Source organism: Condylura cristata, unplaced genomic scaffold (genome assembly GCF_000260355.1).
Source record: "Condylura cristata isolate star-nosed mole 26May11 unplaced genomic scaffold, ConCri1.0 scaffold00004, whole genome shotgun sequence".
NCBI lineage: Eukaryota > Metazoa > Chordata > Mammalia > Eulipotyphla > Talpidae > Condylura > Condylura cristata.
Window position 1 is genome coordinate 63,950,078 of NW_004567105.1, and position 14,117 is coordinate 63,964,194.

Here is a 14,117-nt window from a genome sequence, read left to right on the forward strand (position 1 = left end):
CAACCTGACATGTCCCTAGCTGCCACCCTAGAAAACCACCTCTGACAAAAACCATGTCCCCCTGCTGCAAAGGGGGACTTTGCGATACATGTTAGGTCCAGCTTAGTGTCTGCTCTGGGCCATGAGCTGGGCCAGGTGGGGGGAGTCTCTGGTCTGGGGCGCTAAAGGAGAGATACAAACTATACCTGAGCAGCAGAGAGAGCTGGGCTGGTCATCTCAAAGAAAGAGCAGAGAAACATGTCAAACATTAAAAGAACACCTGGAGTGAGGGTTTGAGTCCTGGCAAGGCTTTTTGTCTTTCTTTGCAGGATGAGTTTAGATGGAGATCTGGGTAATTTAGAGCCCAAATAAAAGAATATAAATAACAAAGGCAGCATTAGTGCTTCATGAAATATAAATACTGGCATATTCAAAAATTATAGTGTTGAGACAGTTGCTTTCCTTAAGGAAAAAAAAATCAATAAAAAGTGAATACATACTTGTCACCATCAGAAAAAAGAAAAGTTCCCAGTAACAGAGCCCCTGGTCCCTGGTGGCTCTTCAGAGCCACTGTCTTTTTCAGAAGCTTCCCACACACCATTTAGACCCCCTTGGTCCCTGGGGACAGGCATGCGGACTATTTCTGTCATTGAATCATTTGTTCCAAGTCTGCTCCCTGGAGCATACTATAAGCCCAGAAAACATTGCATGAATACATGATTTCAAAGATTCTAAAAGAAAAACTTTAATCTCTAAAAGGATTCTACTACATTGTTCTTTATATGTCACTAAGTATAGATCATCATCTACCCAGAATTATTTGGGATACTGACCTGAAAAAGGGGGAGAACTGAGGAGATCTTTTAGTGAAATCAGCCTTGTTCTTAAAATCTAATTGGAAGCTATTTGGAAATTTTACCTACATCTTGAGAGAAACTTGGACACCCCAAAATATTATTAAGCCATGTTTTAACTGTGGCCATGATTGTCTTCTTCATCCAGAAAGCACCTATTGATGTAGAAATGCAATCTAACACACGCGTTTTCCTCTGTTTTGTTTGCCTTCTAACATACACACAGTACGCTGTTCAATGAACGTGGCATCTCCCTCCCTACAAGTGTAATCACCAGGAAGATCCTCGACTGTAGTCTCTGGGGCTCTCTGTACTCCCAAGCCAGCCCTGCCCCCAGCCTCAGGCAACCACTGATCTACTTGGTGTCTAATACTTAATTAAAATAAAGGTAATCATAGTTGTTGAGTCAGGCATTTTTAAATAATGCTTTGGCCGAAGGGTATAAAAGCAGACCGAAGAGGCATGAGCATGACGAAGAAATTGGTAACCTCGCTAGCCAGGCGCCAGGTCTGAGTCCCCTCTGAGAGCGGGGTGGGAGAATGCAGGAGGGCAGAGACGAGACAGCCCAAGGACTTTCCACAAATGACCTGGTAAGACGTCTTCATGATTACAGAAAAGAAACACAAAGGCCGGCATAAACCGCTGGGATTATGGGTTTCTGAACACAAACCTGGATTCATTCTCAGTCCGATGGCTGAAAGAGCCCCTGGGTCATCGGACTTATCTCAGGAGATCTAAGTGATGATGCCTCTGAAGAGGAAACACTCTAGTAAACGTGGGACTTGTGCCTCAGAGGATGTTTGCGCTCTCTGAGGCTGTTAATTAAAAAGTCCTGTGTCTGTGGTTCCCACCAAGGCTTATTAGCCAAAAGAAAAGGAATGGTGGTCTGTCTATGAGAAACTAAGCGTGGAAAAGACAAGAACATGAGATAGAGGGCTACAGGGAGGTGCGGGGAGAGGAGCCCCCCCACCCCCCACCCCACACACACACAGGCACTGTTTGGGCCCTGGGGCTACTGCTGGAAAAGACAGTCATGTGCTGCGCAGGAGTAAACAAGTCCCACAGTCCTCTGAGTCAGAGACTAGAAGGGGGTGCACATAAAGCAGGTTCAGTGTGCTGGAGGGCCAGGTGGAGGAACTTCAGGGGGCTGAGCAGGGAAAGCTATTCAGGAGGTGACCTTTGGGCTGAGACTGGATGACTAAGAGGAACCAGCTCTGCTGGGGAAGGAGCATGGTAGAATCCGGACCGGCATGTGCAGAGGCCATGAGGGTGGTGAGGAGTTGGTATCCGCAAAGGGATGCCCAGGTGGCCTGATCACAGTGACCAAGGCAGAGAGGAGCGAGTTGAGGTTGGAGAGCTAAGCTTTGCCTCAGAAATGCAAGCCTGAGCGAACTTAGTTAGAAAGGCAGCTGTGTGATGCCCGGGAGCTCTGAGAGATGCCGCTGCCGGCTGTCCTGGGAACACCTCCAGCTTACTTACTGGGTACTGATCCTATTACAAATTGGCAGGGAAGGTGTAGTTATTCCAGCCCCATCCCTCCTTTCATATGTGAAGGAACAGAGACCTAAAGGTCTTACCTGGTAAGCTGGGGGAAATCTTTGCCGTTCACAATCACAGGTGAAGGAAGGGCTCACTTAACGCAGAATGTAAAGAGCTGCGGGCCGGAAGGCTGAGCAGAGTGACTGAGAGTGAGCGAGGGGGAGAGGGGGCCACAACTTGGCTTAAGTCCAAATGTTTCACCGCACGCAGCCGCTAGGAACACACCCGGCTCTCCCGCGGGCAGGAAGTCCTGCAGGATGACCTCACGTGGCTTGTCAAAGCTGGAAAGGACTCAGCTGTGCCTGGGTAGTAGCTGGTGGTCTATCAGACAACAGGATACTCTCAATAATAAAATGGGGCAAATGACTGCTGACTGGTACACACAGCCCAAACATGCTGAGAAAGAAGCCAGGGACCAAAGAGAATGTGCCAGAGGACCCCTTGTAGTTGAAGATCTGGATTAGGCAAAAATAACTGATGGTATCCTTGGACCAGGAGTGGAGGTGGCCTGTGAAGCAGTTTTGTGGAACTTTGGGGGTGATGCTTTTATGAGTGTCTGTCTTGATTGTGGTGATTATGTGTGTGTACATTTTCTGAAACATTTGAGTGAGTGAGTGTGCCCTTTTTGATGTACGTTGATTATAGCTCAGTAAAGTTGATTGCACTTTGATTTTTTAAAGGAGGGGAAAAAGCTTTTCTGAAAAGCAAAGATTTTTGGTTGGCTTGCTGTTTTGTCAGTTGAATTCTCTTTTGTACCTACACCTAACAGCTACCAACCTGGTTCTAGTCTTTCTCTGTGAGCCCCGAGTTCTCTCCACCAACCCATCTACAGGTTTCCAGGCCTGCATCTGCTGGCCCCAGCCATCAGATGCCTGCAAACCCGTAATCAGAACCTGAATTCAGGAAGGGCAGACTTAAAAATCGAGAAAGCAAAGGGAATAGGCAGGAAATCAGGCCCCATCCCAGCCGTGCAACACACCTCTGTTTAATAACCAGCCCCATCTGGCGGGCTAGGTACTGTTGCTTCCTTCAGGTGATTTTGCTGGACCCCGTCTGAGGTATCAGGATTGTTTGGCTCTTCCTTTCCAAGTTCATGGACACAACACATTTCTATCTAATTTCTGCAGAGGTTCCCTGGCCTCCATGAGACACTACTGCGTGTGTAGGTGCTGGGCCTATGAGAGCTCGCAGGGTGGAAGGCAGCAGCTCTTTACAGATAAACATGTCCCCGCAGAGAGATAGCACCCCTGACCCCTGTGTGCCCTTTGGTCTGTGGTCAAATGGAGAGGAGGGGACTAGTTAATGCTGCACAAATGGGACATCTGAAAACAGGCTGCTTGGAACTTCCGTGACACAGGACACTGCTTTTACCTCTTAGAAAAAGGAATTCCAAACAAAGGCACGTTGCATCGCCCGCTTCTCAGACCAGGAGGGAAGGCACGGTGCCCTGGCAGGCCTGTGTGCCCCGCAGCACACAGCAGCAGGCACGCAGCCCTACATCGGCCAGCTCACTTCATTTTCTTCCTCCCTTTAGAAACTTCTGAGATTTATCTGCCACACCAAAGCGGCATTACAGTTCACATAAAACTGGGCCCCTCACAAATGGCAGCCACGTTCTGCTACATCGTGACTTCAAGAAAAGTTACATCACTAATCATCAAAGCTGGAGAAAGAAAAACCGTTTCCTTTAGCTGCCTTAATCCAGAAAATCACTACGTCATGGAGATCCAGAAAAATATCGGTAAGTCCGCGCTCGGCCGGTCCAGCCTCCCCACTTCCTTCCCGGTGCTCCCCCTGCCCCTGAGCGGGACGCGAGATCTGGGCTGCGCTCGCTCCCTGTTTAGTCCTTACGTGGCCACTTAGGATTGCAAGTGTCTTACACAGCTAAGCAGTGGAATCCCTCCATCAGCCCTGGGAGAAGTTGACAAAGCACTTCCCGAAGATGATGCAGCTGGGAACTAGCGGGGGACAGAAAGCCGGGCCTTGGGCTCCTGGATCTTGCCTGGTCACCACGGTGCCACGCTGTCCTGTCACAGTGCAGGCTCCAGGTCTGGGGCTCCGTCTGAAGCGCCACGGGCATCAGAGTGAAAGTCAAAGGAAGTGGTGGGAAAGGACGCAAGAGCTTTGGAGATGAGGGGCTAGGTTTGGCCTGAGTTCCAGGGCCAAGGGTCACGTGACCTGATGCTGTGACTTCTCTGACTGAACTGCTTTGTGACTTAGTTTTCTCTCCGTAAATGCAGAGTCAGCGTACCAACTCACAGAGTTGTGATGAGGTTGAAATAAAATAGTAGATTGAAAAAGTGGGATATGTGTGAACAAGCTTTAAATATTTAGCATTATAATTGTAATCTAAGCCTGGGGTAGGGATTGACATGGGAAACAATAATCAGGTAGAAAAAATTCAATGTATCCTTTCCCGGTCATTTTCAGGCATGCATGCAAAATAGGAATTAATTATTAAGTATGTTAACAATGAGGTTACTGTAATCTAATCAAAACCCTATACTCAGAAAATAACAGCCTTTAACTGAGAAAATAAGAATTGGGCAGTAGATCAAGAAGCAATAAAAAGGAAATGTTTGATAAGTAAAGCTAAGATTCAATTATCTGCAAATACAAATTAAATAGGCAAATCTCTGTCTAGTGTCATGGAAAAATTGAAAAAGTATAAGTATACAAAACTGGAAGAATAGATGTTGATTCAATGGTATATACAAAGGTGGTTTCTAAAATTGCAAGAGACTACTATACTAATAGCTGTGGCAATATGAATGAAATGGATGATTTTCAGATAATTTATTCAGCCAGATTGATTCATAAAAAAGAAACCTAAGTATATAAATAACTAAGGAGGAGAATGAAAAAATAGCCAGTTGGAGAAGAGTAGGGGAAGATTTGGGTCAGAGATGGCTTCATCGAGGAGTCCTATAAAACTTCAGAAAGCACATGATTTCAGTGATACTAAACCACTCTAGAGAAAGGTTGACAACATGTTTCTGGAAAAGGCCAGGTAATAACTATCACAACCGCATTGTGGGCCAGATGAACTCTGTCACAGCTCAGCTACTCAATCTGCAGCGAGAGCACAAAATCAGCTATGACATTAGGTAGACAAAAGAACAACAAATGTTCCAGTCAAACTGCATTTACAATAACACGCTTTGAATGGACTGGGCCCATGGCTGGTTGGCTGGTTCCTGTTCTAGAGCATAGAAAGAAACGTACAGAGCATACAGAGTTCGCTTTAAAAAACTCCTGGCGTCAAAATCTGCCAAGACATTAAAAACAAAACCACATAGACCAATCTCCTATGAATGTACATGTGAAAAATCCTAAATAGATATAAAATGTAAGTATATCAAATATTGAAATACAAAAGAGAAGGTGAAAATAAGTGAAGAGATACACCATGTCCCTTAGTGAAAATATCAGTATCTTAAAAGTGCCAGTTCTCCCCCAAATTGATTCAGGAGTTTAAGTTAGTTATAATCAAAATTTCAGTGAAACTTTTAGAGCAGAGACTATGGATACACTTAGGAACTCAGTGGACTGGTGTGTTGTTAAAAGGAATGAAATCAACCTGTATATCTGACATGGAAGGACGCCCCAATTTGTCCCACTGAAACAGTGCAACTTAAAATAGGAGGGCGGCTTATACAGTCCAGTCCCACCTGGCTGAGTAAGCGCATGTGATCCTCCAGAACCCGAAGTCTGGCGGGATGAACACCAACAGGCTTACAAGCCCGGATGTCCATCCGAGGCTAGGGAGGCCAGCAGGCAACATTCACTTTCTCCTGCCTGTTCTGCGGCTGTGTTTTTTACAAGCACACCTTACCTTAAAAATCAAAATCAGGGCCCTCCCTGGTGGCGCAGCGGGTTAAAGCACTGCACTAAGAAACTGAAGCCACTTCCGCATGAGTTCGATCTCCGCCTGCCCCGGAGGTGACCATATGGTGTGGCAGACCTCTCCTGACCCGCCCGCTGCTCCCCTCAGCAGTGTATGTCGTCGATCTGCCTGTTCTGCTCCCCGCTCTGTCTCTGGTGAATCCTCTCACCCTCCGCATCTCTGGCCTGTACCCCAGTTCTGTACGAATAAATAAATCTTTAAAAAAAAAATCAAAATCAACAGACAACTATAAAACAGAGACATTTAAAAAAAAAAAAAAAGGAAGCCTGAATAAATAAATAACCAAGGAGGAGAATGAAAAATAACCCAGTAGAGGAGAACAGGGTTTGCTTTATTGCTTCTTGCTAACCACTTAAATCAATAGCTGACTGCCATGTTGAAAGAGGAGAGAGGTAACAAGTGACCCACGCCCATATCAAACCCACACACCAGCAAGCCTCTTGATCCTAGGAAACCACACACCATTTACCACGTAGTAAATACCCATTGTTTTCAAAACATCATTTTGGAAAATGATACGAAAACATGAGTTACTGAAAGAATGGCCCTAGACCAGGGGTGGTGTTCCGCCTGCCCCTGTTGTTAAAGCCTTTCAAGCTTTGACCCCCTCTGTTGTTGAAATGGTCCCACCATCAGGAGTGGACATCGGGTTGTGACTGACTTCAGGGGGAGCTCGTCTCCCACCTCTGGCTAAATCACTTAAACTATTTAACATTTCTGCACACAACGGGCCGGGGAGGCACCCCATCGCCTCCACTTCTGTACCTGTGTGTCCAACCTAAAACCGTAACTCTCAGCAACCAAATGAAAAGCGCTTTCCAGCCCCACGCTCCCAGTCTCACCACTGGTGTAGTGGTAGAACCCCAGGGGGAGGTGGCGCTTTTTGACCCCTGTTCTTGGCATAGAATTACATCAGACTTGCTGGGGTGGCTCAGGCAGGTGTGTCTAAAAGACCCCCAAGTGAGTCTGGCGAGGAGCAGGCCAGAGCCACTGCTCCCTCGCTGGGTTAGCTAAGAGTGTGCACCGGCGAGAGCCGCACCCTGTGATCCTGGGCACACAGGACGTGTGGGTGGAAAGCTACCAGGCCAGCTCTGGAAGGAAAAAAGGTGGCTTGATGTGAACGGTGACGTGTCCACGCCTCCTAAAAATAGACGCACTCTAATGACACTATGCCTCTCAGCTGCACTCGCAGCCCTGTTATCTGACACTGTCTCTTAGCTTGTTTGGCTGGTGGGTTAGCAAGAACTCAGGTTGACCAAACACACCCTGGGCTTTTGTCTTGGCATTTGGGCACTGCACCCTGACTCTGGAGCTGCTTGCAAAATGAGAGGTTTGGTGTGGGTAACCTCCAGGTTCTAGGCAGCTCTGAAATTCTCCCTTAATCCCCTTTTGAAAAGACAGTAATAGTCACAGATGATGGTGTCGCACCAGACCCCACGGCACCTGTTGGGCTCCTCGTGTTCAGCATCAGGGAGATGTGCCCGGCCCGTGGCTACTTCTTCCATCTGCTTTCCTCTTGGTTCCTCCTTGAAAGCAGGATGTCTCACTTTTTTTTTCAAAGGCTTCAGAAACAAAGCCTAGCCAAGGATGTCATTCATTATTAGCCTTTAAAACAAATCAACTGCCATGGTAATAAAATACCAGCATTTGAACCACGGGGCAGGAAAGTAACTGTGCCCGTGAGTCCCAGCCACAAAGGAGCTTGTAGATACAGAACGAGCTTGGAATGTTGATGAGTGTGCTGACGGGAAAGCCAGTTTACAAGGTGGAGCTTGGAGATGTGCCCTAAAAATTGTGAAACAGTCATTCATTCTGAAGAAGGGGAGTCGACCCTCCCAAAGCACAGTCTCCATGGCAAATGGCCTCCCTCGGCTCCCTGTAGACCCGGCACAGACCCAAGGCTGGACTCCAGGAACTTTACCTAGGAAAGGGCGCCGTTGGGAGTTGTCTTAGGTCTGGTTCCCTGGAAGCGGAGGCTGACATGGGGGTTTTTATTTAAGACACTTCTCCTGAGTGCGCCCTCAGAAGAAACCTGTGAAGGAGAGACAGACGAGGCAGAGAGTCAAGAAAGATGTCTTCCTAGCTGAGTGTTGCCCCAGCTGGTTCTGGGGTAGGGATGGCATTGGGGTTTTGTCCCTTGAGTCAGAGGCCAGACTTTCCCTCCTGCATGGGGCAGTGATTGGCTGAGGGCCACTGCTCCCTGTGGGATGGGAGGAGCCCAGCCGCTCTTCTCCAGTTCCAAGCAGGCCCCCCTGCAGAGCCACGACCCCTTTGTCCACCAACACCCACACAGTTGGGGATGGGGACACCCACTTGGGGGAGCCCCCAAGAGTCTTGTATGGGCATTGGGGGCCCAGAGTGTCTGGGTGACACTCCTGACCAGGATTGCTTTGTGACTGTGTTTCAGACTGCATGTCGGGTCTGTGCCCGTTTGGGGAGGTTCCGCTTCAGCCCCCGACTTCAATGCTGCCCACCCTCAACAGAACTTTCATCTGGGATGTTAAAGCTCACAAAAGGATCGGTCTAGAGCTTCAGTTCTCCCACCCTCGCCTGAGGCAGATTGGGCCTGGGGAAAGCTGCCCGGATGGAGTCACTCACTCCATCAGCGGCCGCATCGATGCCACCGAGGTCCAGATCGGGACCTTCTGCAGCAATGGCACCGTGTCCCGCATCAAGATGCAAGAGGGAGTGAAAATGGCCTTGCACCTGCCTTGGTTCCTCCACAGAAACATCTCTGGCTTCAGCATCGCAAACCGGTCGTCTATAAAGCGTGAGTGCCCCCCTTCCCCCCCTCCCCTCTGTTTTGCTGAGGTTGGAACATGCAGAATCACCTGTATTCTAGGTCAGAACTGGTGAGATGTCAGCAATTTTGTGTGATTCAACCTGAGAACCTCAAAGACGAGCTCCTCTTCTGTGAGCAACGAGGGCCCCTCTAGTGAACCCCTCCTCTCTATTAGACAGGCTGGTGGTCACTTGCTCTCGTTTGTTCTTTGTGCCTGTGAGGTTTGTTCGCAAGGAAGAAAATGGAATTGGTTTTGCACACCTGTCCTGACCGCTCTGGTGCGAATTTCTTTGTCCTCTCTCTACACTTTCCCGTGTCCTAGAGTTGTATCTGTGATGTGCCAGAGCTGCCCACATCAGCTCACGAGAGCAAATTGTTCAATGTTCAGGAATTTGGGGAATCAGTGTTAAACAGAGCAGTGAATAACAATAAAATTATATGGACTTACAATTAAAAAAGTGAATTTAGGAACAAAAGTAATAAATATTTAAAATGCATGACTTCCTAATTATTATACTACATTTTCTGTGATCTGTGCACTTGAGGTTTAGTTGACTGTATCTGCCTGGTGGATATATTATATGATGGTATATTCTCTTCCTGGCTTCAGCTTTAGCTCCCAAGTATTTACACCAAGGAAATAGGCAGATACTACAGATTTTTTTTTTTAACCTCTGCTGAGTCTGTTATTAAGTTTTACCCAAAAATGCCCATGTCCCTTCATCCTACCATAATGAGACTCCCCACTCGGGACCAAAGCACCTCTAACCCCGAGCCCCTCAGTATGGACAACTGGGCTAGCTGCCTCCTTTTGTTTCTCATTTCGGTTCTGCTCTCCCTAGGACTGTGCATCATCGAATCTGTGTTTGAGGGTGAAGGCTCAGCGATCCTGATGTCAGCCAACTACCCAGAAGGCTTCCCTGAAGATGAGCTCATGACCTGGCAGTTTGTCATCCCCGCACACCTGCGGGCCAGTGTCTCCTTCCTCAACTTCAATGTCTCCAACTGCGAGAAGAAGGAGGAGCGGGTGGAGTACTACATCCCAGGCTCCACCACCAACCCTGAGGTGTTCAAGCTGGAGGACAAGCAGCCCGGGAACATGGCTGGGAACTTCAACCTCTCTCTGCAGGGCTGTGACCAAGATGCCCAAAATCCAGGGATCCTCCGGCTGAGATTTCAAGTCTTGGTCCAACATCCACAGAATGAAAGCAGTAAGTGAACCCTGCTTGCCTTCCCCTCCGCCCCAACACCTTCTTTCCTACTTGGGGTGAGGCTTTCTTCCTAGTTCTTATCGCTGGCTTCTGGGACACTTGGACTCTGGACTCTGGGAGCTTCAGGAAGTGCTCTGCTAGGCAGGGAGAGCCCATGGCCAACGCCTGGCGTGACACTCCATTTCAGCACAAGATATGAACACAAACGTGTGTTCAAGGTGCTGAAATGCCTTTAGTGAAGTCATTGGAAGATTCCCTTTTGAGTCCCATTTCTTGACCCTAGAATGTAAACAAGGATGTCACCAACACCCACAGCAATGATCGTAATAACGTACACTGTTTTGCTGGCTGAGTGCCCCATACCATGGACACAGTCTCTGAGGGCCAAGCCCTGCCCCAAGCTTGCCGATTACATGATCTCAGCTAATCCTTATACAAGTCGAGGGAAAGAAAAGAGGATTTATACTACTACTAATGAGGAACCAGAGGCTCAGAGAGGTTATAGAAGTAGTCCCGTATCACACAGCTTGTCAGGAGCAGAGCAAACTCAGAACCCAGAGCCTGTGACAGGGCCACACTGAACCCGAGGTTAGAATTAGTTTGCACATCATTCCACATACCTTTACTCAGAGGTCATGAACCTTGAGAGGGGAACAAGGACCAGGGTGAGGAGGGGGCCCAGAGAACAGCCCACTCACTCTCAGGGGCTCCCTCTTAGGGAGTGTGCAACAAGGGCAGCCCCAGAGAGCAACTCTTCCTTAGACTTGGTCCCTGGGTACTTCGCCTGCCTCCCCAGTCTGCCCCTGAGGGATCTTGAGATGAAAAGCACAAGATGAGTTCAGAGCAGTGGTCCCCGGGGCTCACCTGTGAAGGCTCCAGTATGACAAGGCATCTTGAACTGGGCAGTTCTGACGGTGCTGAGGGTGAGTTCTGTCAGAGGACTGATTCTCACCCTTGTTTTTATTACAATTTATTTCTGGGAAGCAGGAAAGCTGGGCAGAAAAATCAAGTGGGAGTGTGGAAAGCATGATGTTTATTTTCGTAGAGCTGATAAACATCTGAAAAGTGGTAGCGTGGGGTCGCTTGAGGGGTGGAGGGGTCACCCAACTGGTATTGCCTTGGGGATGTACCTTTGGAGACTAGCTCCTTTGAAGCTGGGGTTCCACCCATGACTTAAGCCAAGATTCCTCCTAATTCACTATAACTATGTACAGAGCGTGTGTGTGTGTGTGTGTGTGTTTCATTTTTAGGATTCCGCTATCAAAATTTTATAATCAGATGCTGAAAACAGTCATGAAATAATTTAGAAAAGGAGTGCGTTTGAATTTTGGATCATGGAGAGATTTGTTTATCATCTCAGTCATGGTGAATGCTACTGATTAACCCTATTTTCTGTAACATCAGCTGGGTTGATTTCTGAAACTAAATAAACCATTAGATGTGTACAACAGCATCAAGAAAGGTATGGCTTTAGTTTTGAGGTAAATAATGAGTGATTTGGAGATGTTTAGTAGTGTCAAGGACTTCACATAAAATAGGGGTTACGTTTTTGTAGAAAAGTAAGAGGACTTGACCAGCAAGGACTTGGGGATAATATTAGACAGAAATAGACTCCCTGAGAACTCTAATTTCTGGACAGTCCCATCCTGATCCTTTGAGCCCTGATGTGGACCCTAACTTTCCAAGGATTGCCCACAATAATGAGTCCTGTGCACCCACGTTTGTCTGATTCATTCCTCACCATCCCGCACTCAAGAAGTACGGGTGGGCTGCACAGCCCCAGGGTTAAGACCACTTACTCTGGCGTCGGCCTGCATGGGTTTGAATCCCGGCCCTACTGACTGTGTGGCCATGGGCAAGTCACTTAACTTGTGTGTGTCTCAATCCCTCATCTTATAATGGAAATGACAGGACTCTCAGCGGCATCGTTAGGCAGAGGTGGCCCAGAGCCAGGGATGTAGTAAACCCCCGTTAAAAGTACCCTGCCCCATAATGCACTCTCTTCCTGTCTTGTTCGATAATACAGTATAATCACATCCTGCCTGGCATTATTGCCATCTGTTGCCTAGAGATGCAGAAAATAATTTTGGTCATCTTGGAGTTTTATCTGTCACAATTGAGAGAGCGTGTCTCTGTTATCCCATGTCACCTGTTTCTCTTCTAATAAAATAAGGTGGGGGGAGTTCAAGGGTCCCTGCTGGTAGTGATCCTGCACATTACTGTGGTTACTGATCTCTAGTCTTCCCTTCAGCAGGAGCAGGCTGCCATGCTTGCCTTGCTCTAAATGTACCAGACGAGGGTCTTCAGCACCCAGGGCTTCTGGGTTCTCATTATTCAAACAAGGTAGACAGGCGTGACCTTCCAGCCTGCTGTGACGGCAATTATGCAGGTGGCCGCTTTGCTTCCTGTCTGGTTTTACAGTCCCCAAAAGGCACTTGGAGTCCTTCCCTGAATGTTGGCTTTGGTTTCTGTTGCTCTGTGAATCTTAAGTTTGCCCTGATGAACTTCACATATATGGTGGGCTCTGACTTATTTCCACAGAACCCATTTTCATGTTAAAGTTCAAAATCTCATTCTGTACCTACAACAGAAAAATGACTAGGAAACTTGGTGAGACTCACTGGGTAACCTAATCCCTTCATGGTTTCCCAGTGTCAAGAAATATGATAAATATCAAACAGGGAAAGATTGGGGGGGGAGGGGGCCTTACTTTGACACCTCAGAGTCCAGCGGTTTTTCCACGAAGGACATCTACATTGTTGTAGGACAAATAAGGTTTCATCTGTGGCAAGAGACTGTCCAAATGACAGAGCTGCCCATTCTCTGGGTGACCTCCACAGTCTGCTGGGACCTCCATGGTCTCTGCTTCTCAGCTGTGAGGGTGGGTAAGGCTGATTTCAAGCACACTGGCAACACTGAGTAACAGGTCTTGCCTCTCCACAAATTTAGGAGTGTCACTGAGGAGGCCCAACGTTGAAAGGTCTCCCTCTGGGAGAGGCAAAGGGTACACATTTCCATCCTGTGAGACCCACCTGTGAAAATACCCATAGGCAGCCTGGAGATTCCCTGTGTCTCCCCTCACGTTATTTTGCAATCCCACCATGAGAAGCGTGGCAAGGCCTGTAAATGGCTAGTGGGTGGAATGTGCATACAGACAAGAAAGTACAACACAGGGTGTGCCGGGAGCCCCTGACACACCCCGAGGTGGCAGTACTCCTCAGTCACAGTTGTTTGTCTCAACAAATGACACTCTGTTTTGGTTTAACTGCTGGGTGTCTTAGCACCATTCACCTAATTATTATACAGTAGCTTTCAAAGGAAATTAAACTGTAAAACCACAGCACCATTTCACACCCACCAAGATGGCGAATGTAATAAAGGCCGGGGCACTGAAGATGGTGAGAATGTGGAGCAAAGGATCCTTCATACACTGATGGCCCACGGGTGCAAATGTTTAGGGAAACTCTGGCAATTTCTTATAATGTTAAACTTACATCTATGTGTGGTCCAGAAATGTCACTCCTAAGTATTTATCCAAGAGAAATGAGGCCATATATCTATTCAAAGACTTATAAAATGATGTATAGCAGTCTTATCCATAAAAGTAAAAAATTGGAAACAACCTCATCTCCAGCAGTAGAACAGACACGAATATAGTATAGTCGTCCTGTGGAGTACTGCACAGTAATGACCAGGGAAAAGAGACTGATATCCACAACAACATGGATGAGTCTTAACAACATTTTGCTGGACTTGGATGGAACTGGAAAAGATCATGCTTAGTGAGATAAGCCAGAAAGAGAAAGAAAAATACCGGATGGTTTCACTCATAGCAGGAGTATAAT

At 47.5% G+C, this 14,117-nt stretch overlaps 1 protein-coding gene across 2 annotated transcripts in view; it reads left to right on the top strand.

The window, feature by feature from the left end:
* CDCP1 (CUB domain containing protein 1) overlaps window positions 1-14,117 on the top strand; it is a 49,361-nt gene that overhangs the window by 21,002 nt on the left and 14,242 nt on the right. For both annotated transcript variants that reach the window (XM_004676253.2, XM_012720528.1), the window contains exons 2-4: window positions 3,907-4,113; window positions 8,687-9,049; window positions 9,904-10,272. In XM_004676253.2, coding sequence (XP_004676310.2) covers window positions 3,907-4,113; window positions 8,687-9,049; window positions 9,904-10,272 — 939 coding nt within the window. The remainder of the gene's footprint in view (window positions 1-3,906; window positions 4,114-8,686; window positions 9,050-9,903; window positions 10,273-14,117) is intronic.